The sequence below is a fragment of the Cricetulus griseus genome, chromosome 8, assembly GCF_003668045.3.
Source record: "Cricetulus griseus strain 17A/GY chromosome 8, alternate assembly CriGri-PICRH-1.0, whole genome shotgun sequence".
NCBI lineage: Eukaryota > Metazoa > Chordata > Mammalia > Rodentia > Cricetidae > Cricetulus > Cricetulus griseus.
Window position 1 is genome coordinate 75,029,246 of NC_048601.1, and position 25,717 is coordinate 75,054,962.

General features: G+C 48.6%; 1 protein-coding gene across 6 annotated transcripts in view; it reads right to left on the bottom strand.

Annotated features, from left to right (window-relative positions):
• Sfxn5 (sideroflexin 5) overlaps nucleotides 1-25,717 on the bottom strand; it is a 123,910-nt gene that overhangs the window by 22,803 nt on the left and 75,390 nt on the right. For 2 of the 6 annotated variants that reach the window (XM_027428746.2, XM_027428747.2), the window contains exons 10-12: nucleotides 23,457-23,547; nucleotides 2,552-2,667; nucleotides 431-516 (exon numbers count right to left, since the gene is read on the bottom strand). In XM_027428746.2, coding sequence (XP_027284547.1) covers nucleotides 431-516; nucleotides 2,552-2,667; nucleotides 23,457-23,547 — 293 coding nt within the window. Of the gene's footprint in view, nucleotides 1-430; nucleotides 517-2,551; nucleotides 2,668-22,110; nucleotides 22,397-23,135; nucleotides 23,226-23,456; nucleotides 23,548-25,717 lie in introns of those variants that run through there. The other 4 variants (XM_035448587.1, XM_035448586.1, XM_035448588.1 and 1 more) reach the window with 4 other exon arrangements.

Sequence of the window (25,717 nt, forward strand, 5' to 3'; positions counted from 1 at the left end):
CCTGCTGAATGACAAGAGTGAGCCACAGTCAGACTACTGTTTTAATTGTAAGTAGAGACTCATTGAGGTTGAAAATCTAGGTTTCCTATCTTGGACTATCTCCCCCAATAGGCTGGGGCTGCTTACTAACAGTGCGTGTGTACATGCACACACACTCACACTCACAGGGTCACACAGATTCCTACCAAAAGTGCCAGCTATCCTGCCCCCTCCACCAAGGCAGAACCATGCTTATGCACGGGCGACCTGGCAGCACCGGGCACCAGCCAGTTTGCATAGGAAAAGTCATGAGTTTCAATACCACCATCCAGTACAGCAGAAGACAGAGTGGGTGCTTTCCAACCCCACACACACACCAGGTAGGCTGCCATGGCCTCCGGTCCCATGGGGCACTCCCCGGCATCCCCTCTGTTCCCACAGCCTGACTTACTTCTCCAGCATGGACATGACGATCGGGGGAAGCACCAGGATGGGCATAGGCAGGACCACTCGAGTCAGGGCTGTCTCCAGCAGGGCCTGAGGATGGGGACAGGCTGGGGTGAGAAGGGGTCTAAGGGATGGGAACAGCCACTAAGGAAGCAAATCCCAACCCGGAGTCTGAGGTGTTTGCACTGCTGTTCAGCACATCTGGCAGCCCTGGCTCACAGCAGTGCACACAGAGCTGGATCCCAGACACCAGAGAATATTGCTCCACCCTCACCCACAAATGTTTGAGAAGAGCAGATTCTTTGCATGGAGGAGGGGGTAGGAGAGGACAGCCTCCCCAGCCTGCAGTGTGCAGAGATCAGGGGTTGGGAGAACAGTACACAGAGGACCTAAGATACTGTCAAAACAGAGCCAGAACAAATCACTGGGCCTGCAAAGCCAGGGGGCTTCCAAGCTGGATGAAGCTGGGGGTTACTTTTTAAAACCACATCCCTTAAAGACAAAGATTTATAAGACCTTTTGTCTTCTGGCTCTAAGTCTTTTTTTTTTTTTTCTTTGTATAGCCCAGGCTGGCCTTGAACTATGTAGCTGAGGATTCTTAACCTACAGTTCTCTTGTCTTCCCCTCCTGAGTGCTGAGATTACATGCATGAGCCCTGGATTTAACCCAGGGCTTTGTGTGTCCTAGGGAAGGACTCATAAGAGCTACATTTCCCAGCCCTTATGAGTCTCAGTGAGAAAAGGTTAGCTTTGTAAGAGGCAGAAGCTTTGGCTGGTCATGCTCAGGATCCAGTGGGGTTAGTTACTCCCATAGAATCCTGGGAGGCATAGTCTGAGGCCTAGATAAGTGACAATTTTGTGTTTGGACAGACACTGCTGAGTCCCTTTGACTCATGGTTCCTGCCCTTAGAGGAATGTCCAGGAATGGCTCACAGCTCTCAGATCTCCAAGTCTCTCCAAGGAGATGTCTCTCGAGCAAGATTAAAAGAAGCCTGGGGCTGCAAAAGAGCTGGGTGACCTACCTGGATGGGTTTTAGGAAGGGTTGTCACCTTTACTCCCCTCACAGGGCACTCTGAAAGGATGGGGTTGGGATAGAGTAGGAACCTGAGGGTAGGTTCTCTCTGATGATGGGCTGGGGCTGAAGTTTCTCCCTGAAACTTGATCCTTTTATAGAAATCTTCAGGAAGGGCCAGGAGAGGGTCTTTTCAGGTCCCAGTACAGCTGTGGGAAGGTGTGAAGGCCTAAAGCCAGGCCAGGCAACAGTGTACTGCTGGCATGCCCTCCAGCCCTGGCCCTTTACAGGGTCTAGATGGGCCCTGACTTCCCTGAGATGGATAAGAAGGAAGAAAAGATCAAGGCTTATCAATAAGGTCTTGTGTACAGGGTACCATCTCAGTCTCCATGTGAGAACTGCTGAACCACAGAGACCGGAACATCGTGATGTTCTATCCCCTCACGGCTGACTCCTTGTTTCATTCCCACCATGCACAGGCTAGAACCCAAGACAGTAGGACAAGCCACCAACCATCATCAATGGAAGGCTGAGGAAGCACAGGACTTGTGTGTGTGTGTGTGTGTGTGTGTGTGTGTGTGTGTGTGTGTGTGTGTGTAATACAAGAGCTACAGTGGGCAGGGCTAGTGAAGAGAGACTTATAAGGAACCATTTGCAGGGGCCACAACATCTTCCATAATCCTGACCTCCTGGCACAACACCCCTCGCCAGCGAGATAGCAGCTACCTACCACGCCTGCAGCTTCCCATTCACAAGCCATGGGGATGTGAAGACCTAGGGCATGGAGAGAAAGCCCTGGGGAGGCTCCTCTGCCCTCTCCAATTAACACCTCCTCAGAGGAGCTGTGCCCTGAGGGGCTGGGACAAAAAAAAAAATCAGGACATTTCACAGTAGAGACTAGAAGAGGAGGGATGTTGAAGAGCAGTGAAGAACTGTTCAGAACAGACTTTGAGGTCCAGGGCTCACACCGACGGGAGCTGGGGACTGGAATGAGGAGGCGACATCTGAAGAACCAAGCCAAGGTTCCGTGACCAGAAGATCTCAAGGAACGCACAGGCTATGTATGAGAACACCAATCCATTCCTAGCAGGGCGTAGCCCTTGGGAAACCCACATGTCTGGCTGCGATCTTTGAGGAGCCCACGAGGTTGCCGTCAGCATCCAGGACATCAATCCCTTCTTCTAGCTCCCCATATCGCATCAGGACCACGTTGCAGATATTGGCACTGGCTGGAGAGAGAGGAATACAGAGAGGTATAGTGAGGCATGATGGCTTCCTACGTGGTTCCACCCTCCAGCCAGGGCCCCCAACCTGCAGGAGTTCTGTGAAAGCAGAAAGTTGTAGTACTCCGTTGTGTTTGCTTTTTTTTTTTTTAATTTTTATTTTTCTTCCCAGACAGGGTTTCACTATGTAGCTTTGGAGACCAGGCTAGCCTTGAACTCATAGCGATCTGCCTCTGCCTCCCGAGTGCTGGGATTAAAGGGTGTGCCACCACCACCTGGCTCTCTGTTGTGCTTTTAACCGAGACCCTTGGGCACCCGGGATGCATAGACCAAAAGTACTAAGTAGAAATGGTGAAGGCTTTGGGGGCTGCACCTATAGAGGGCGCTGTTCACCTCTTCTGGGCAGGGTCCCTAGGCAGGGACGCAGATGTGCACCCAGAAAGCTCTCTGTCCCTGAGATGTGTCCCCATGGGGCCTGATGTTCCACCACCAGCAACTCAGTTCCACGGGCCCCAATACGCTTTTAAATGCCACTTCCCATATTTAGTCCCCTCATGTCTCACTGTTGCAAACCAAGAGATTTCCATCCACAACAGCAGGTGACGGAGCAGACCGCTGTGCTCACCCAGCATCGCCCCCTCATCATATGAACAGAACACAAGCTCAGAGAGCAATGGTGACTTCACTGAGGTCACACAGCAAAGGGGGGCAGAATGGAAAGGCTGTGGTGCCTGAGTGTCAGGTGCCCAGAGACGTGGAGAGAGAGGTGGGGTGTCGGGGAGTAAGCAGAGTTCTTCCGGTGGGTGGTTGCGCTGCTTCACTTAGCCATACCTCTCTCCCTTGTCTCAGCTGAGCTCCTGGAGACCTATGGCTGAGAAGACGTCCCTGGATCCTTAGATAAGCAGTACATGACGGTGGTTGGGTGGTTGGTACAGTCGCCCTGCTCCTTAACTGGGACTCACAGGCCAGGCCCAGACTCGCGGTGGTTTACAGATATAGATCTGGCCTGAAGTCCTCCAGCCCTGCTTCATGATGGAAATGGGGAGACTTGGGGGTGGTAGGTGGGTGGTGGGAAATGTGGGGGGGTGACAAATGCAGAGCCTGCCTGCTCCACTCCTCCCCCCAAAGCGCCTTGCTGTGTTTAAAGTTTTAATTTTTGCTAATTAATGTCAATTAATTTTGTATAATGAGTGTTTAATTTTGGGGAGTGTGTGAGCCTGGGAGCGACTGCAGTTCTGGGCTGTGAACGCTGATTAGCATCAACACCTGCTGCTTCCCCCCTCCAGTGGGGGGGCACCCGGGTTTGGGGAGCTGGAGGGTGGTGGGGCTCAGTGGGCAAGAGGAGTGGGAGGGAGCCCACAGATGCTCCTGGGACCTAAGCCAATGGCTGGGGAGCCCAGCCGTGCAGGGTGCTCACAGCTGGGGACAGGGTTCTGCAGGTGAAGAAGGCTGGTGTGGGACCAGGGGGCTCTGAGCCCCCCGCATTCTCCTACTGCAATAAAGTAGGGAGGTGGAATAAGCCGAGGCGAAGACCAGGAGGCACTGCAGTCTTTGGAGAGGGAAGCAGGAGAGCAAACAAGCTCTGAAATGTATTTCGAGCACATATGCTATCTTTGAGCGGCCCCACTGTTTCCACACGATGCTCATCAGCGCTCACCATGGCAGACCTTCTGTGGCAAGGACTCAAGCCTCACAGCTCCTGTCCCCACACTCGACACATTCACCTGTCTAAGCAGTGCCTCTCAATCAGGGGCAATGTAGAGAGAAATTTTTTATTATCGTGGTTTGGGGGTTGGGGTGGGGGTGTTACTGGCACATGGCTGGTAGAGACCGGTGAGGCTTTGAAACACAGCTTCTGTGGAACTACGCTAGAATGCACAGGACATTCCTACAACAAGCTATTGCCCGGCCCCAAATGTCAATAACATACTGACAGAGACACCCATACCCTAGTTTGAGATAGGGTCTCCCCGTGTATCCCAGACCATTCTCAAACTGGCAATTCTCTTGCCTCAGCCTCCCAAGTGCAGTTCCACAATGTCTGAGAACACATTAACCACATCCAAAGAGAATTAGGAAGGTGTTCTGAGGTAAAGACTTGGGACAGCAAGGAGAGTCATGGAAGATGGGCATAGTGCCTGAGTTTGGGAACATCCATGCTTGGGGTTCATTCCTGGCTTTGTTTCTCTCTCTGCTCACTCCCAAAGGTGAGCCTCTGATACACAGAATGCCCAGGACCCAAATAGTCCTCTTAGGGTGGCCTTGGGAAGCCACTCCTGGCCTCTGTTGGTGACAAGCCCTCTAGTGGCCACGGGGATACTCTGCAACCCCTTTGGCCCTTGGGTTGCCAGGCCCTGAGTTCTCAGATGACATGAGAACATCACTGAGTGGGAAAGTGGGGTTTTCTGCCTGAGAGGATCAACTTTACCCTCAAGAATGCCTTTCACCACTGCAAGCACCACTGTTCCTGTCCCCAACAGGGAGACAGTGAGCACTGTCCCACCTGCTGGGCATTCCCAGTACTGCACTTAGGGTCTCCATGGAATCTCAGGGCAAGGCAACACCTACACTGAATGCCAGCCTCTGCATCCACCAGGGAGGCAGGAGGCAGGATGCAGGTCAAATGACTACAGCCTCCGTTGTGTGTGTTTATATAGTGTAAGAAGGCCTTGGAGAGGGTAAGCAGGCAGGAGAGGGTACTTATATAGTGTAAGAGAGAGGGTAAGCAGGCAGGCCTTGGAGGTGGTGGTGGGCCAACCCCAGGAGCAGGTGGCAACTCACTTTCTCACCACAGTTTCCAAATGTGGGTGTAAGGACAGCAGGACAGAGAAGAACTTTATCTCAAACACAGAATCCAAGTGAGACCAAAAACAAATAAATAAATGAAAATAAAAAAGCATGACTAGTACTGATGATGTAGACCTGGGATGCTAACACTCCAGAGGGAAGCAGAGGCAGGAGGATTGTAAATTCAAAGTCATCTTCAGCTACAAATTGAGTTCCAAGCCAGCCTGGGTTATCTGAGGTCCTGTTTCAAGCCCCCACTCCTAATCACAAAATAAAGCAAAGCTCTGTCTCCTTCTGTCCCCTCAGCAAGCCTCTCTCCAGGATGCCACAGCAAACAAAAGCTGCCTGGATAGAAAAAAATGCCTAATATCAATGTAAAAGCAGCCACCAGCCCCAAGCAGAGACAGCATTCTCTGAGGTGACTGGCTATGCAGGTGGCATATGCCTTACAATCTTTTCTGTGGACCTTACAGTAGTTGTCTGGTTACAACCAGCCCTATAGTAATAGTCCCCAACAATAAGCAAGGACACATGCCCCATGCAGGGACTGCACTTTTACCACCTGGTCTGGGCTGTTTGATTCTGCCATTTCCCCCAGACCTTCCTAGATCTCTCTTATCCCACTCCCGAGAGAGAGAGAGAGAGGGGGGGGGGATATGCATGGATCTCCCTTTTGACACACCAACAGATCTACCATCGACAATATCAGCAGGTTAATTAAGCAGTCTATTAGCGATAATGTTACAAAAACTGGCACATTTTCAACTCAGATCGACACCATTCAAGACTCAGGCGTGACTGACATTGGAGCAGCAACACTGGGAGACATCCTGAAATGGGGGGAAGGCAAAAACACACTCTTGACTGCCACAGATGTTCTTGCATGGACCCACTGCCATGCAAACCCGTGCAGATGGGGAAAGCTGATGAAGCAGCATCCAGAGTAAAGGGGACAGTGTGAGAAACAGAAAGCACGGAAAAGTGCGAGCCCACCTCTGAACCGGCACGAGACAGACAGGAGATCAGCGGGGCTTGGGCAAGTAGCACACACCCGTGTGAGAAACTGACTGTTGGGAAGGCAGGTGCACCAACCCACACAGGAGGAGGACTGTCCAGACACATAGGCCACTGACTTGGGGAAAAGGAGATTCCATAACTCTTCAACTCTGAGATACATTTTTCCACATCTTAATATCCTAAAAATTAAGGTGTGTGGGGCTGGGAAGATGGTGCAGTTCACAACATGTTTGCTGTGCAAATACAAGGAGCTGAATTCAATCCCCAGAACCCATGTACAAAGCTAGGTACATGCCTGGAATCCCAGTGCTGGGGAGACGGAGACAGGAGGATGCCGAAGGAAGGCTGGCTGGCCAGCCTCATTAACCTAATAGGCAAGCACTAAGTGTCAGCGAGGGACCCTGATTGAAAAAACAAGGTATGGGCAAGTGAGATAGTTCAGTGGGTAAAGGCACTTGCCACCAAAGTTGACAACCTGAGTTCTGTCCCTGGTAGGAGAGAACTAACTCCTACACGTTGTCCCACACAGGAGCAGTGGTACGTGAGTGTACAACACGAATGCATACTCATGCATACATACATATGTGCACAATCATAATGGCTGCCAGGGTGCAAGGGAACCTTACTGCTTCCCAAGACAGCTGACAGGGCCCATGTGAATTTAACCATGGGTAGGAGGATCACTTCATTCAGTTGTCACCTCAGCCGACCACAGCAATCCACACAGAACTTGCGCTCAAACTTAGACTCCTAATTGTTGCCTGAAACATCTTTTTTAAAACTTACACTATAATGGTGCACGGACACGAAAAGTTATTGTACATGCAGAAGATCGTCTGCCAGATACCAGGCAATGCAATTAAAGGCAGTAGAAATTGCCAAACCATAGATAGCTACCCTAAAGAAATGCTCGCCCATATGCACAAAGAGACATTTACAAGGGTGCTAATTATAGCGCTGTTTGTAAGGAGCAAATAATTAGAAACAAGCTAAATGTCCACCATTAGGGAACTCACACTGGACTCTCTCCAAAACAAATCACAACATGAAGAAGGCTATCGAGAGCAGACAGGTGACTGTGTCAAGCCCTGTCATTAATAGAGCCAAGGGCACGTGTGTGCAAACGTACAGGTAATGTTTTGGAAGGCACCTGTCTCCTAGAGCTGCCAATGGAGGAAAGAATGCAATCTAAGACTTAGGGCCTGTTTCGAGAGATTTCTATATTTTCTACACTGAATGTTTCTACATTATTTAAATTGTACAAGGGAATGCAATCGTGGTGTATTTACCTAAAAAGCCATCTTAGAAATACAAGTCTCCAGGTGTAATGGTGTATGCTTTAATCCCAGCACTTGGAAGGCAGAGGCAGAGGCAGGAGGATCTCTGTGAGCTTCAGGCCAACCTGATCTATGTCATGAGTTCCAGGTCAGCCAGGGCTACATAGTGAAATGTTGTCTCACAAAGAAAAAACGAAAGATTAAAATGTTTTTAATTAAAAAAGGAAATATGGAAGTTAAGATCTATTTTACCCTATATTACGAGCTAGAAGCTGAGGAAATATACTGATTAAATATAATAAACAAAAGTCTACTTATATGGAGGGTCAAAGTGACTGACGCCCAAGGACTTGTTCCACCCCCAAAAATTAACAGAGGACTTTCCATTGCCAGTGACTAGAAAGAGACATGAGACCCAAACCCTAGCTAGGGAGGAATGTCTTTGGGGTACTGTGAAGGATCTCCCCCCATCTGAGGGATAACAAGCCAGAGTTAGAGCCCCTTGTTCTCTGGGCACAGTCAGGTTGGGATGTGATGCTGATGCTGCCACTGTGATGATTGTTGGGATGTGATGCTGATGCTGCCACTGTGATGGTGAGAGGTCTAGTCTGAAGACAAAGTCCACCAGACAGGTGCAGAGATGAAGCAGGGCAGTAGGGCTCAGTGTCACCTGAGACTCATTCAGTACGTTCTTTGTTGATTTTGGCCGCAAACATCCATACAGAATAGGAGCTTTAAAAATTATTAAGCAAAGAAGCTTGAGAACTACTCAGCTGACCACGTGTTTGGCGTGAAGGACCGGAGTTCTAGGCCAGAACTCATGTGTAAAGCTGAGCATCAGTGCTGTGAACCTGTGACCTCAATGCTGAGGAAACAGAAACAGTCACCCAGCTGGCCAGGTAGCCTACTTGGTCAATTATCAAAAGAAGAAAAAAAAGGGGGGCACTAGAGAGTTGGCTCAGTGGTTGTGAGTTTTGCTCTTGCAGAGGACCTTAGTTCAGTTCCAGCACACACATTTGCTTAGCTTACAACCACCTGTTACTGCAGCAGATTCAACATGTCCCCGCGTCTGCCAGCACTGCACAGGTTACAGTGTATATGTGTTAGGGTTAAGGGATTCTATTGCTGTGAAGAGACACCATGACCAAGGCAACTCTTATTAAAGAAAGCATTTAATTAGGGGCTGGCTTGCAGTTTCAGAGTTAGTACATTGTCATCATAGTGGGGAGCATGGCTGTGCAGACACACACAGGTGCTGGAGCAGTAGCTGAGCGCTACATCTAGGCAGGCAGGGAAAGAGACAGAGAGGAACACTGGGTGTGGTATGGACTTTTGAAACCTTAAAGCCCACTCCCAAGTGACTCCTCCTCCAACAAGGCCGCACTTTCTACAACAGGCCACACCTTTTAATCCTTCAAAACAGTTCATGAATTGGGGGCCAAGCATGCATATATATGAGCCCTATGGGGGCCATTCTTATTCAAACCAACACAGAAAAAGAGAAAGAGAGAGGGGGGAGGGAAGGAGGGAGGGGGAGAGAGAATTATACAAAGAAAAAAGTGGATGGTGTCTGAGGAAGAATACTTGAGGTTGACCTCTGGCCTCCACACTCTTGCATGCACTCCCACTCAACACACACACACACACACACACACACACACACACACACACACACACACACACATTAAGAAAATGATCCAATGGTCAAAATCACAGAAAATGTAAGACTAAGAGTTTTATGAAATGAAATATAAAAAACCTGATAAACATGAACTCAATCTTATGAATAGTCAAAGACAGACTTCTGAATCTAAGAAAAAAATCAATTTGCAAGAGCTCTTTATATTTTGGAAACTAATCCTCATTGGTCAAATGGTTTGCAAATGGCTGTTGCTGGACTGTGGCCTGGTCCTCCCACTTTGTGGATGCTATCGTCTGTCACACAGTTTAATATGTCCTCAAATAAGCAATCCTTCCCTTCTCCCAGTACTTTCTGTATCATTAAGAAACTCTGTCATTGCTCATCTATATTTTCTTGAAAAAATTTAAAATGTTTACTTTTCACATTTAGGTCTTTAATTTGCCTTGGAATTGATTTTTCTAAATGAAGTGCAGATCACCTCATTTCTTCTATCTGAAGACCAGAATGTAGAATAAAGTTAAGAAAATTTTCAACCATGCCAGGAATTAAAAGGAAAAATAAGCCAATGAAAATGAGAAACAGCAGCTGAGCATGAGAATATAATCTTAGCATCATGAGACAGAGGCAGGAAGATCAGCACAAGCCCAGCCTGAGTTACACAGCTTAACACAAAAAACAAACCAAGGGCTGGGGAGACAGCTCAGAGGTGAGAGCTCTGCTGTCTTTTCTGCTTTTACAGAGGACCTGATTTTGGTTCCCAGCATCTATGTCAGATGCCTCACAACTGCCTCAAACTCTAGGGGATCCAACACTCCCGGCCTCTGCAGGCACCTGTACACCTGTGCAAGCACACGAGCTGCATTCCGCCTAGCAAGAGCCTACAAAGCCAGAAACACTCCCTTTCTAACACACCCTTTTCGTTTCCTGGATTCTCAGCACAGCCATGCTGCTGAGATACAGTCCGAGGCAGGGCTCAGATCTGTGCCTCAGTTTTCAGGCTCCCTGGACAGACATGATACAGATAAGGGCTTCCAAAGCCTAGTCCAGAAACATGTGTTCATGGGAGTGTGTGCACAGCTGTACAAAGAGAAAGGAAACAGTCCTAAATTATCAACTGTGGACAGTCACACTGTAGACCTCGGATGGCAGCTGAAATGGATGTGTGTGTATTAGTACAGAAAAAAAAAATCTCAAAACCATAATGAAAAGCAAGCTTCTGAAAGACAAGCATAGGGGTGGTGGAGATGGCTCAGAGGGTAAAGGCACTCATTACCAAGCCAGACCACCTGAGTTCAATTCCCAGGACCCACATAGTGAAAGGAGAGAACCGATGCCTGAAAAATGTCCACTAACCTCTGAGTGTATGTGCACAGACACACACACACACACACACACACACACACACACACACACAGAACAAGACAGAGATGCCGAGAGACAGAGAGAAAGAGACAGAGCGGGACTAAAATAACAACAAAAAGTCAGTGTGGTGATTCCATAAGTTCATGATTGAATACTTAGTTCCCAGTTAGTAGTAACTATTTGGGGAGGATTAGGAAGTGCGGCCTTGTTGGAGGAGGCGTGTCACGGGGGTGGGGGTGTTTGAGGTTTAAGAAAACACATTTTAAAAAGACACTGCCATTCCTAGTGTCCTCTGTTTCTTGCTTGCTGCTTGGCATGTGAGCTCTCAGCTGTTCCTGCTGCCATGCTTTTGTTGTCGTCATGGACTAAGCCTCTGAAACCATCTAACACTTTCTTTTATAAGTTGTCTTGGTCTTGGTGCTTTATCACAGCAATAGAAAAGTAATTAATACAAACATACTGTGACACAGTTCACATCAAACTTTTAAATGCACAAACAGGACTAGGAAGGTTCAGTCAATAAAGCGTCGCGTCTGCTGCACAAGCGTGAAGATGTGAGCCCGATCCCCAGAACCCAAGTTAAAAAGAAAAATCCCTATGGGGTTGTCTGTGCTGTAACCCCAGCACTGAGGAGGCAGGGACAAAAGGACTCCTGGAGCCTCCTGGACAGCATACACACACAACCCAAATGTGTGCATGGTGCACACGCACACACACAATTCATAAACAGTAGAAGTGGTCATTTCTGGAGCACACACATATCTTGGGATCTATAAATCTGAATGAACACAGCAGACTGGTGGCAGGCCAGCAGCTTCTTTGGAGAGGTCACCATCAAGAAGGTGGGGGATTCAGGGGTTTCAAGTGTATCTAACCTTTTCCCTTACTTCAATTAATTTTCTTTGTATTTGAAATATTTCATAATTTATATTCATTCATTCTCTTACTTTAATGTTTTGAGACAGAATCTTGCTACATAACCCAGGATGTCCTATAATTTGAACCGTAGCCCAAGATGGCCTCAGACTCATGATCCTCTTGGTTTTGCCAAGCTAGGATTATAGGAGTGGACTATGATACCTGGTTACAGTATTTCAAAATTGAAAAACAGACAAAAACTGTCGTGGAAAGAAAACACTGTGGCCAGATCCTACTGAAAAGGGGCAACTTAGAATTCTATGACTTTCGTGGAAAGAGTTCCAAAATTTTCCAGGTGTAGTAGTATATTCCTATAATTCCAGCACCTGGGAGTCAAAAGTGTCAGAAAGTTCTAGGTTCTTCCCATCTTAATAGTGATTTCAAGGCCAGCATGGACTGTGAGAGACCCTGTCTTCTCATGAGGATAGCATGTTTATTTGATCCCATTGCACTTGATTATATTTAAATGAATACAATAAATCAGCCACAGTCAGACACTTTTGCTGTCAATTTTGTTTTGAGACAGTCTCATGTAGCCCAGGCTGGCTTGCTCTGTAGCCAAGGATGCCCCTGTAGTCTCTGACCCTCCAGCCTCCACCTTCCTATTCCTGGGGATATAAGCAGACATCACCACACCTAGTTTGATTGTAAACTTTTATCTGTTTACTTGACTTTGGAAGGATACGGACAAACTTGTGTCTGGAAACAGGATTTACTTTATGCATTAGCTATATAGTATCAGGAAAAAAATAGTCTTTTTCATATAAACAAACCAATACTGCAGTAGCAACAGAAAGCAGCTACCATCTTTAGCTCCAGACAGACTTGGTCAAAGTTCTCCCAAACTCTACTTCCTCACTTTCAAGGATGGTCAGGCAAACTTGCTCCCACCCTATTCCCTTCCTTCATCACTTCACAGGGCAAGGCAGCCCACATTGCTGCACATGGCTCATGGAGACTATTTTGTTACCGTGGCAGTTATCCTGGCAGTTACAGCATGACAGCAGGAACAAGAGGCAGCTGGTCACTTTGTATCCACAGTCAGAAACCAAAGAGCAATGAATGCTGGCTACTCTGCTCCCTTTCTCATTTTGTACAGCTGTAGCACTGCTCATACATAGGGTGGGTTTTCCCACTTCAATTAACCCAATCTGATAATCCCTCCCAGGCATGCCTAGTGGCTTGTCTCTTGGTGACTCTAGGTCCTGCTAGATGGACAATCAATACTAACCATCACAGCGTGGTAAACAGTTCAAACCGCACAAAAAGGTTGATAATCAAATAGGAGTGAGTGTCCTCTCACCCGTGGCCCTTAGCCTCATCCCCTCTTCAGAGACACCTACTACAGACAGGTCTCAGGCCACGCAGCAGGGACCTGCATGTTTGCAGACACACACATTTGCACACCACCATATTAACAAACTCACATGTTCTCCCGTCAATCACAGAACACAGCGGCGTGGTCTTTGGAGGAGCGCTGTTCACTACACAGGCACATTGACCTTAATATTTGCTGAATTTCACAGCATGTCCCAATACTGCATGTGAGAGGCAACTCTAAACGGCCCAGATTTTCTTTTAAATAGCTTAAGAATCAGGGGAGAGTTTCACAGCCCATACTGAAGTGTCACCAACTCAGGACTGGAAATTCCTAAACTGAAAAAAAAATCAGTTTGTACATCCTAGGTACAGCTAACTCTGAAGCCCGTAATCTCTGTAAGATTCCTGCTAAGGTAGCTGGAGAGACAGTTGAGTAATGTCCTTGCTGCATAAGTAAATTTGCCCTACTCAACCCCTAGTTTCCATGGAAAAGGATGAGTGTGACACTATGTGCTTGTAATGCCAGTGCTGGAGAGGTGGAGACTGGTGGATCCCTGGATCTGGCTGGATAGCAAGCCTAGCCTACTTAGGGAGTCCTAGGCCAGTGAGAGATGATGCAGAGAGAGGGGGAGGGGGAGAGAGGGGGAGAGAGAGAGACAGAGAGGGAGAGAGAGAGAGAGAGAGAGGTGGAAGGTACCTTAGGAATGACATCAAAGGTTGCCCTCTGGCCCCCACAGGCACACACACAGTGACACAAGATTCCTGCGAAGACACCCCTCTTGTGAACACACTAGAAGTGGGGCAGAGTGGGAGCATGACACACCTTCTAAAGGCTTCCTCAGCCCAGCAGTTCCCTAGCTGGAGACTGCAGTAGCTTCCCAGGTGATGAGATGGAGCTTAAACACTAAGCTCACATCCAAGGCTCCAAGATGCCTTCTCCTACCCCACGGTTGCCCCACCCTCTCCTGCCTTCGTTGCCCCCCCCAAGCCTAGTGCCTCTCTACCTTCTCTGCCTCTGGATCTCCCTGCCTTCCAGGTTTTAGAAATGGTCAAATCTCTGGGATCATGGGGGAAGGAGAGAGGGAGTTAGGAGAAAGAGAAGAGGAGAAGAGGAGGGGAGAGGAGGACATGAGGGAGCAGGAAGATTGAGTCACGGGAAGAATAGAGGAGAGGAAGAAAGGAGATACTATAATAGAGGTAGCCATTATAGGTTTAAAGAGAAATCTGGCACTAGGGAAATGTCCAGAGATCTACAAGGATGACACCAACTAAGCAACAGTAGAGAGGCTACCTTAAATACCCTTCCCCTATAATGAGATTGATGACTACCTTACATGCCATCATAGAGCCTTCATCCAGTAGCTGATGGAAGCAGAAGCAGACACCCACAGCTAAGCACTGAACTGAACTCCTGGAATCCAGTTGCATAGAGGGAGGAATGATGAGCAAAGGGGTCAAGACCAGGCTGGAGAAACCCACAGAAACAGCTGACCTGAACAAGGGGAGCTCATAAACTCCAGACTGATAGTTGGGAAACCAGCATAGGACCAAACTAGACCCCCGGATTGTGGGTGTCAGTTAGGAGGTCTGGGCAATCTATGAGGCCTCTGGCAGTGGATCAGTATTTACCCCTAGTACACAAACGGACTTTGGGAGCCCATTCCACATAGAGGGATACTCTCTCAGCCTAGACACACGGGGGAGGGTCTAGGCCCTGCTCCAAATGATATGACAGACTTTGAAGATTCCCCCATGGAAGGCCTCACTCTCCCTGGGGAGCAGAAAGGGGATGGGATAGGGGGTCGGTGGCGGGCAGGAGAGAAGGGGAGGGAGAGGGAACTGGGATTGACATGTAAAACAAGCTTGCTTCTAATTTAAATTTTAAAAATCTGAAAAAAGAAAACATCAGATTATTTAAAAATCAAAAGAGAGAGAGAGAGAGAGAGAGAGAGAGAGAGAGAAAGAAAGAAAGAAAGAAAGAAAGAAAGAAAGAAAGAAAGAAAGAAAGAAAGGGTCAAATCTCTTGCATTAGAAAGCTATTTGTTCAGTAATATTTATTGAGCACCTACATGACGCCAGAACCTAGGTAAGCTGCCCAGAAAGCGGTAACTTGGTCACATATGACTATCCCTTAGGACTTTCTAGGTCAGGCTGCTAACTAGACACATTCCTAAAACTCGGGGGTCATCCAGCTCATTCTAATGACAATCATTTTGTTGGGGGCCCTGCCACTTTTGCCACGCTTCCATGCGTCAGGGCTACTCTGGAAACCAACTCCTTCGTTCTAGATGTCCTATCTTCAGGGACACAACTGAAACTAGCATGAGCCGTGCACCACAGTACGGATCTGCTTCAAACGGAGCCCATGGAACCCCACTGACCTGCAGGACTTCACCCCAAGTCCCTCAGCCAAGTCAGGTTCATGGCACCTTAACATCTGTGTAACTACATAATGTGTGCTCAGGTATGTGCCAGTGCATGTGTATGTGTGCTTGAGGAGGCCAGAAGACAACCTCAGGTGTCCCCCTTAGAAGTGCCATCCACGTCCTTTGAAACAAGAACACCATTGTCCTGGAACTCACCAATTAGGCTAGATTGCCTGACCAGCCTCCAGTCTCTGCCTTTCCAATACTGGGATTACAGGAACATGCTGCCATGCCTACAAGTTTTACATGGGTTCTGGGGGTTGAATTTTAGGTCCTTGTGCTTGCAAAGAAAGCAACTGAGCCATCTTCCCAGCCCCTGCAAGTTTTTTTTTTTTTTTTTTTTTTCTAGACAGGGTCTCACTATGTAGCTCTGGCTGTCCTAGAACTCACTACGTAGATCAGGCTGGCCTCAAACTCACAGGGATCTGCCTGTCTTTGCCTCCCAAGTGTTGTGATTAAAGGAGTATGCCACCATGCCAGGCCTCCCCTCCAGGTTTTTATTTTATTTTATTTGTTTTGTTTTTTTTTCAAGACAGGGTTTCTCTGTGTAGCTTTGGAGACTGTCCTGGAACTAGCTCTTGTAGACCAGACTGGTCTTGAACTCACAGAAATATGCCTGCAGCTGTCTCCCGAGTGCTGGGACTAAAGGCATGTGCCACCACCACCCAGCTTCCCCTCCAGTTTTTAATAGCATACTTAGCATTGAACATCTAAAGATGTTTTCAGATCTTATGCCCTTGTCCCGTGAATTCACAGCCCTTCTATTTACTGACCCTGCCCCTTGAATGTGAGCCACAGGCTTCCTCTGTCCAGACAAGCAATAAATTAACTCAAGAGGACAAAACTGAAGACGGAGTCCAGCACCACACTACTAAAGACTTCTTTCCAATTGGCCTCACTAGTCAAGTTCTCTGGGATCCTGAAGCTGGGAGTCCATGCCAGTTCTGAGGCAGCCCTAATCCTGGGTCCCTGATCATCCTTCCAGGAAGCTGTGACATGAGGGTCCTTCTGTGGATACTCAGACTCCGTGTCACTCAGCCTCATATTCCTCTGATGGAGTAGCCAGTGAGTTATCTTCCTCAAATGAAACACACACTTCCTAAAACATTAGCTCAGGTTAAATTCCTAAAACCCAGGAAGATGTGGAAGATTGTCAGGAAACAATGTTTCATTGGCTTCACGTACATGCACACACACCTTGTGGTAGTGTAATCAAATCCTAGGCATGCTTGATGGGCACTCCAGCACTAAGTCCCCGCCCTGGCCTCTATGAAATGTTATAGCACTTGTCAAAAGAACACGTCTTTTTGTGCCATTTTGACCTTCCGACCAATGCTTGCCTCCAAATTAATATTCCATAATGCCGGGTGTGTGTATGCCTCTGTGTAGGTTTATGCACATGAGCGTAGGTGCCTGAGAGGCTAGAGGTATCAGATCCCCCTGTAGCTGGAGTGACAGATAGTTGCAAGCTGCTGAACGTAGATTTGGAGAACCAAACTGGGGTCCTCTGTAAGAGCAGTACATGCTTTTAACTGCTGAGTCATCCCTCCAGTCCCATGCTTTGGTTTCTTGATATAGTATTTCCTGCCATCCAGGCTGACCTTAAACTCACTATGTAGCCAAGGATAATCTTGAACTCAGATCCTTCTCTGTCTCCTCCCAGGTGCTGGGATTATAAGCATGCACCACCATCTTTGGTTCTTGCTACCTTGGTCAGGGCAATGGGAGTCAGATGAAGGGCTAACGTGTACTGAGGACTGGCGAGGTTCTGATGTTGGCATAATCCCAGGGAAAACTTACATGATGATCCCAGGATCGCATTTGAAAGACATAGTGCCCATGGACCAGAAAGACTTGAGCATATGCCTGGGATAAGCTTCCAGGGATGGCCTCCTGATCGTCTACTTGGGGTCTACGGACTAAAGGAAAGGACCAGGGTATAAAAAGCCAGAATACAAAAACACTTTAGTTACCAATGTCATTGGGCTAGAGTTCCACTCCGAGTAACTGAACCCTGTGTCAAAACACTTGTCTGAGCATTAACAAAGCCACACGAAACTCTGCCGTGCTAAGCTTCACTGTTAACCTGAATGGATTTAGGATCACCATGGAAACACACCTCTGGATGTGTCTATGAGGGTGTTTCCAGAGAGGTTCAACTGTGGAGGGAGAAGCCACTGTAAAATGTGGGTAGTATCATGCCATGGGCTGCAGCTTTGGGCTGAATAAGCATGATAAAGTATAGAATGGGTAAGGAGGCTCAGCAGTTAAAGAGCTTGCTATATGCAATTAGTTGAGGATAGGAGTTTGGATCCCCAGACACCCAAGTAAGTTCTGGGTGGGTGTGGTGACCCACCTGTAATTCCAGCCTCCAATGGTAAAGGATCCCCAGAGGAAGCTGCATAGCAGGACTGGCCACATCACAAGCTCTGAATCTGACTGAGCAAGGCTGTTATTGTTGAATAAGGTGGGAGGAACCAAGGATGATTCTCAGCAACAACCTCAGGTCTCCAAATACACATACATTTCTACATGCACGCCACATGTGTCCACATGAAAAAACATTCCAATACCCACACATGCATGCCATACATGAAAATGGGGTGTGTGTCAAGCTGAGCACTAACCATTCACCCCTCTCTGCTTCCTGACTCAATGCCACCAGTCATCCCAGGCTCTCGCTGTTATGACTTCACCACCATGGTGTGTATTTTTTCTTAAACTGTAAGTCAAAAGAAAAAAAAATCCTTTCTTCCTGAACTTTCTTCCTTGCAGGTATTTGGTCACAGTAACAGGAAAGTAACTAATATGCACCCTGACGATATGTTGGGCTGAGGGTCCTGAGGAATGGCACCTGAGACACCCACACAGTCTGATGAGGGAAGCAAACTTAAGCAGGCTGTCCTGGACAGCCAGGTGGAGGGCTGCGGCACCAAGAAGAGTGGGCTTCCGGGCCAGCATGGCCATGTGCCTGAAACTCAGCAGAGGTAGAGAGGAACACAGCAGCCACAGCTGCCGTGTGTCCAGGGGTAAGCACAGAACAGGCTCAAGCAGGCTCTTGCAGCCTCCTGAGGAGCATCAAAGGGACATGGATGCCTTATGAAGCACCACTGACCTTATAGGGGAACCATTCACAGGGGCCAGAACTTAGCTGCCACAGGTACACCCTACTGCCTTCCAGCCCATAGGAGATAAGTAATGGGGAGTTATGCTTTGATGGGGGTCTGAGGCTTAGGCAGCAAAGGGGGAGTCAATGCCATGGAGACCTCTGTGACCTGGGGCATGGAAAGGGCACAAAGGAGCAGATGTAAGGCTCACTGGGTATGAAGAATCAGGAGACACCCTCACCCCCACCCTCAGACTTTTTAGAAGGTCTGAGCAACAGCTCACAGGGGAACACAGAACAAAAAATGTTATGGCAATGAAACACTTTTTGACAACGTATGAAAGGGACCCTAGGAAGGACCCAGAAGATTTCCTAGCCAAGGAAGGACTTTCTGGTTCATGAAAGATTATTATCCTATGGGTGGCTGGGACAGTTCACACTGATGCTCAATTGGACAGGGTCTAGAATTCCTTAGGAGACTGATGTGTCTAGGAGGCAGTTTCTATACTGGGTTAACCAAGGTGAGCAAACTTACCCTGCATGTGGGCAGCACCATCCTGTGGGCTGGGGGCCAGGACTGAGTGGAAAGGAGGAAGTGAGCTGAGCACCAGCGATCACCTCCCTCCATGAGCTCGCTGCATTTACAAAGTGACCAAGCTCCTGCCATCATGACGTCTTGCCATGACGGACATTCCTGTCAAACTAGCGAACTGTACAAAAACAAGCCCTGCCCTTCCTTAAGGTGCTTTTGTCAAAGCATGAGAACAGTAACTAACAAAGAGGCTCAAGCTCAGGGGTGTGCAGGGTTCAAGAGCACTTGCTGCTGCTTCCTTCTCGTTGGATACAGTCAGGCAGACATGGAGCCAGGGCACCAGCTCTGAGCAAATGCACTGAGATAGGTGACTACTGGTATTTCCACGTCTCTAGAGGCCCTGCTCCATCCACCTCTGACCACAGGCATGCCTCTTTTCTCACAGTTGTCTCTCGTGAGACCCACACCTAGCACTGCCACCCTGCACATTTCCTCCAAGGCCTCACAGAAAGGCTATCTGTGGGACCTGCCTCCTGTAGAGCGGGTTCAGCTCTGGAGATCGGTGGCTGGACCCAGGGGTGTGTATTTTTCCAGCATCTCCTCTGTTGACCTTTAATGGCACTGTTTGCCCAGCTTCCCAAACCATTAACTTGCACCTCCCAGCAGCCACACATCAATTAACGGAGGGCCTGCTCCAAGCTTGAGCTCCTGAACACAATTAAGCGTGACAGTCCACAAATAAGAAAGAACTGGAGAATTAATTAAGGTCTAAACAAATTAATTACCAGTCCCCAATCGATTCTGATGCCAGCACACATGCTCCCAGGCTCACCTTCTTTCCTACCGTCTCCATGTATAAATAGAAACCAAGATCTCCCCCATGACTGCTGTTCTAGACCAGAGCAGGGTGTTGTGGGTGCAGAAAACCTCCCTGATAGAGAGCAGTGGCTACAGGGAGCACCTGGGGCTTGCTTCCTAGCACTCGGCACTCACATGCACACAAGTGCTCACACAATCCTAGATGAAAAGTCAGGGGCAATCTTGGAGATGGAATGCTCACTGCAAGCACTGCATAGTCTGGCCCCCTCCAGGATGGACACACATCTACGTTCCAGCTCCAAAGCAGGTTTCACTACGAGACTGAGTCGTCCTGGGTGGGCATTGGGAGGCCTCAGCTCTGGGTGCAGGGTGTAGTTCCGAGTTGGAATTTGTATATTCTTTTGTAGAATGAGGTGGTAGGCTCTGCCTTCGGTCCCTCTCAGCACTGGATGAGACACACCGGAGGGCAAAGGGAAGGAGGCCTAGGTGGCACCTAGGTCTGGGCTCTGCAAATCTAGTGCAAGCCTGTGACACTGTTAAGGTGGTCCCAGGATAGAGGAGCAGACTTAGACAAGGGGACGTGCATTCTGACCTGGGGTGGGTGGGTGAGTAGCTTGGGCTCTGGATAGTGCAGAGACCCCAGAGATGCCTAGACTTTCAGCTGGACAGGCATCTAGAAGGGCACGCCAGAGGAGGGGAGCACAGCAATTCCAGAGAGTTCCCTTGCTTGCCTAGGAACAGAGGGATGGTTATGGTCCTTTCAGGATGTCCTCTCCCATTCCACTCCTTCCTGTGACAGAGTCCTCCCACCATGCTGGTACCCTAATGGGAAAGTAGCCTTTTACATGGTGAAGTAGCTTCCGAGCAAGCTTCTCTTAGGCTGGCAGTGGCTAGCCAGCTGCTGCAGAAAGTAAAGGCCAAGTGACTTTGAGATGTTCCGTCCCAGTCAGGGCAGTACATGGTACAGAGACCCTAAGTGCAGGGAGCAGATGAAGGCTCTGACCTGACACCACACTGTGGCCAATCCCTCAGCAGGGCGATGAGTGGAAGTCTCTTTGCAGATGGGCTGGCTTCTCCCAAGGTCCTGGGAGTGAGGACTAGCAAGTTGCAAAGCACCATGTGTACAACCAGCTATGGATATAGGGGCCTCAAGCTGCGTGGCAGAGGCTGGACTTGGCTGGTAGGGCTGAAGGCTGTGCCAAGAAGAAGATGGGAGGGAATCAGGCTAAGGCTGAGAGGAGCAGGTCAGAGTCTCAGAACAGAGGAAAGGCTTCTCCTGAGGGAGTCTCAGAGAGGTTAAGACCAGCTCAAGGTCACACAGCACAATGGGGGCTGGACATGACTGGAACAAGCCACTGGCAAAGTTCTTATCTGAGGCTTGCTCCCTCCATTCCCCAAGACCCAATTGCTTCTCAGTGGAGCCTCAGAGCCAGTCTAGGCTGCCTCGGACCCTCCAGCCCTGGTGGCTGTAAGCCCAGCCACTGAGTAGCCACGTTTTTTGCTCAATTAGACCCCATGATGAAGTCGGCTTTAAAGAGTTATTCCATTAATGGCCCACGGCAGAAATAGCTAAGAGTTCATTACAAGTGTGGAGTTGCTATAGCAATTATCTGGGTTGGCTAGGCTCCACTGGGTGGTTGGTTCTGGGAGTTTATTAGCCACTGGGCATGGAGCGGGTGAGGTCACCCCATTCTGTAGTTACTCCACAACAAGTTCCTGTTAATGGAGTCTGGTCTGTGGCCATAGATGGAGAATACCAAGCCTACATATTACATACAAGAAGCTGAGGCCTGATCAGAAGGTCAGGTCAGTGCTATGAGCTGGGGGGACTCAGCTTTCAGAGTGAGCACTGACAACAGAAGGTTTCAGAACCTTCAGGCCCTGGGATGGGCTGGTCCCCACCTTTGTCCTCTGACAAAGGTTCTGAGAGGGGGACTCTGACTCAGGGCTCTAGTACTCATGTATACTTCTTTGAACAACAAATGCTAAACTGCTTTGTGCTGCTTCTACAATTATTTCTAAAACAAAGCAAAACTTTGCATCGTAGTCTCCATTCCTGAAACTGGGCACTGCTTCCTGAGAGCCAGGCCAAGCTTTGCAGCATCCTAAGGATCCAGCAAAAACTGTGAGTTTCCCTGTGGCCAGAGGCCCCTCTGACAATCAGGTGAAGACTAAACATCCCTCTCAGATTAATATTTCTATATGTATGAAACAAAATTCAAAAGATTTATAAAGAGATTAAAACAAGTTATCAAAATTTTTATTGTGATTCAGTAATAGATGTGCCTTTAAATTTATTTACTTGGTGGAGGCATGTATGAACACGAGAGGACAGCTTCTGGGGATCAGTTCTCTCTTTCCATCATGTGGGTCTTAGGAACTGAACGTGTGTTGCTACCTGTAGCCCAGGCTGGCCCAGGATCACTATATAGCTAAGGATGATCTTAGACTTCTCCTCCTCCTGTCTCCACATCCCTGCTGGTATTACAAATGTGCACTCCCAAGGTCAGCTAATCAACTGCCTTTTACCTGATGAGAAAGTAAGATGTGGCAGTTGAAGTATCACATACGATTATTTGGGTTCACCCTGCACAGAAGCAAGACTTCCAGGCCTCTGAGTAACATCTGCAATGTGGCATGGAGTAACCTGGTGTTTCCTGCTAACAAAGCCCCATGTCCTTGTTTTTACTATTTGCTGGGCATACTCATGATAGAAAGAATAAAGATTTTTTATTAGATTTTATTGCGAATACTTTTCACAGTTCAAAGGATCCACTGTGATCTGTCTGCTGATGTTACTAGCCTGGAGATCCAGGTTAGGAATCTATCTCCCTGTGCTGGAATGGAGATATTGCCAGAGTGCTTGCCTAGCATGTAGGATACCCCGGATCAGATCAACAGCACCCAATAAACCAAAAGGTTATTAGTGTGCACATGTAATCCCAACACTGCTGAAGTAGAGGCAGGAGGATCAGAAGTCCAAGGTCATGGTCCATTATATAACAAGTTTGAGGCCACTCTGGGATACATAAGACTGTCTCAAAACAAGTGATCAAACAAACAGCCTCTGTGCTAAGTCTCCCAGGAGTCTGAGGCTAGCCTGCACTACATAGTGAGTGCCAAGTCACCCTAAGCTTCAGACGGAGACTTTGTCTCAAACAAAGGGCTGAGAGTGTGGCTCGGTTGCTAGAACACTTGCCTCGTGTGCATGAAGTCCCAGGTTGCATCCCCAACACCACAAAACAAAACAAAACACAACACACAAGAATTTGTACCAAAGCTGTATCTCATACACTGAGCTGGTGGGTCCTGCATTTCTATGTGTGTAAGTTTTGGTCTTCATCGCCCAGCCACAAGTCTGCAAACATCAGGGAGATATGACGTTGAAGAACCACCATTCACCCAGGTGCTTGGAAGTCCCCCAGACCCCCACCATGCAACACACACACACACACACACAGAGAGAGAGAGAGAGAGAGAGAGAGAGAGAGAGAGAGAGAGAGGAGAGGGAGGGAGGGAGGGAGGGAGGGAGAGAGAGAGAGAGAGAGAGAGAGAGAGAGAGAGAGAGAGAGAGAGAGAGATATCTTACCTACTGCAGGGAAGGGCACAAATCTCTGCACAAGAAGGCGAGTGGCTGGGGTGAACTTGTTGGCTTTCTGAACCAGCACATTAAGGCCCACCTTGGAAAGCAAAGAAAACAGAAGAAGATTCACGATGCTGCAAGGGCTCATGGGAGGGAGGAGCAGAACTGGAGGGACAGCTGGAGGAGATCCCTCCAATTTCCTTCACACCCCACACCCAGGTGCCGCCCTTCTGAGGCCAACTGGGCCTTCTGGCCTCTAGCCTTTGCTGACCTGGTCCCTAGGTCTGGGGTGACCCATCCACCTCAGGTGACACCTGTTCCCTCAGGACCAGCTCTGAAGTCTATCACCTCTGTCACTTACTAGCAGTGGGACCTTACGCAGGTGACTCATTATCCTCATTATCCTCTCTCTACTTCACTGCCTGGTGGTAGAAAAAGGACAGTTATTTCTACCACATTCAGGGTTTACAATAAGAATGCACATAAAAGGAATGAGCTTGACACACAAGAGGGCTCAGTAAGTGCAGCCATGTGACAATGTTACCTCTCCCTGTTTCTCCAGTACCTCTCTCCAAGCACTTAGTCCTGGGCTCATCAGTGTGGTCCCTGACCCTGGACCTGTGGGAGAGAAGGACTGCACGCCTTTTACATGTGCACTCGGCACTAAATGCTGTATCTAGTAGCTCTGAGCATAAGCTCAATGAGCTGGGGGTTGAGGGTCAGGTACAAGCAGACAATTGGATGGAGAGCTCTGTACTGGTGAGAAGGGGCTTCTCTGGGGGACAGGAAGGTAGATTAGGCCATCAGAGAACTATCTAGAAGAAACTAGATGAGCAGCAGGCATGGAGAGACAGCAGATGTGACCCAGAAGTCTTGGTACTCCAGACTGATACAGCCAGCCCTGACCTGATGGTCCATCCTAAGAAGAGGAGGCAGTAAGGGCCACGGCAAGATCTGGTCTGTATTCAGCTCTGGACTCCTGATGGCTTAGCAGGCTACCCTGTGCTCTTAGCCTGGCTCTTGACTCAACCTTTTTGGTTGCTGGGCCTTTGAGAAGCCTCAAGGAGGCTGAGTGCCTGAAGTAGAACAGGAACAGCTGGGCCCAGGCTCCAGTGCAAGGGCATGGGACAAGAGTGCCAGCCAACCATCTGCCAGGCAGCCAGCCACTTCTGCCTGGGCTCTCAGTGTGGCAGGCATATCCTAACTGTCATGTCGATGTTCAGAGCCCTGCCCATGTTCTCCTTGCTTACTTGAGGGTGAGCTGAGTGGCAGGAACTGACTGCTTATCCATATGTAAATGACATAACAGGACCTTTCTGAACGCCACCGGCCCATCCTAGGTATTACTGCTCAGATGGAGCTCATCAAGTCCAGGGAACCCCAGCTCTCAGCAATGAGTGACTCAGAAACAGTCTCCTGAGCCTCACAGGGAAAGTACAAAGGGAAAGCTTGAAGGGCGAAGCACACACTGAAGATGAAGAGGAAGTGGAGCGGACTGTCTGGAGATCTCCTTTGTGCCATCAACAAGTGCTTTTTATTTTCACAGTGCTGGGGATGAACCCAGGATGCCTGGCATCCTGGGCAAGTGCTCTACCCCAGAAACACACCACAGCTATCACGTGCAATGTCTTAACAAGACATTTTCAAGAAGAGGCAGGCTCAGAGAGGACCGGTGACTTTGCCGAGGACAGGCAGCTATGTAGTGGCAGGTAAAACTAGGATTTGAACCCAGCGCCTGCCAATTCCAAAGCTTCACCCCCCCTTTCCAATTGGCTTCTGTGATAGTTAACACCATTAACTTGGCAGAATCTAAAATCACCTAGGAAATACCGGGCTGGGTGTGTCTGTAATGGAGTTTCTAGACTGAGTCCACTGAGGTAGGAAGAGCTACCCTAAATGTGGGCCAGAGGCCTGGACTGCACAAAAAGGAGGAAGCAGGCTGAACACTAGCATTCACCTTGCTTTTCTTCTTATGATGGATGCAGTATGACAAGCTACCTCCATGTCACCATGCCTTATTGCCATGTAGACAGTATCCTCAGACCATGGGCCCAGCTGTAAACCCTCACTTCCTAAGGGTGTCCTTGTGGGTGTTTGATAACAGCAATGAGAAAGCAACTAACACAGCCTCCTTCTCAAGAAGCAATGAGCAGACACCCCTGTAGCCATGGATCGTGTGTATAACATGGGATCCCAAACAAAGGCCCACTAGGCCTTGGGGCCCCAGTGTTGCATAAATGGGAGGTAGGGCCTTCGATGTACCCTAT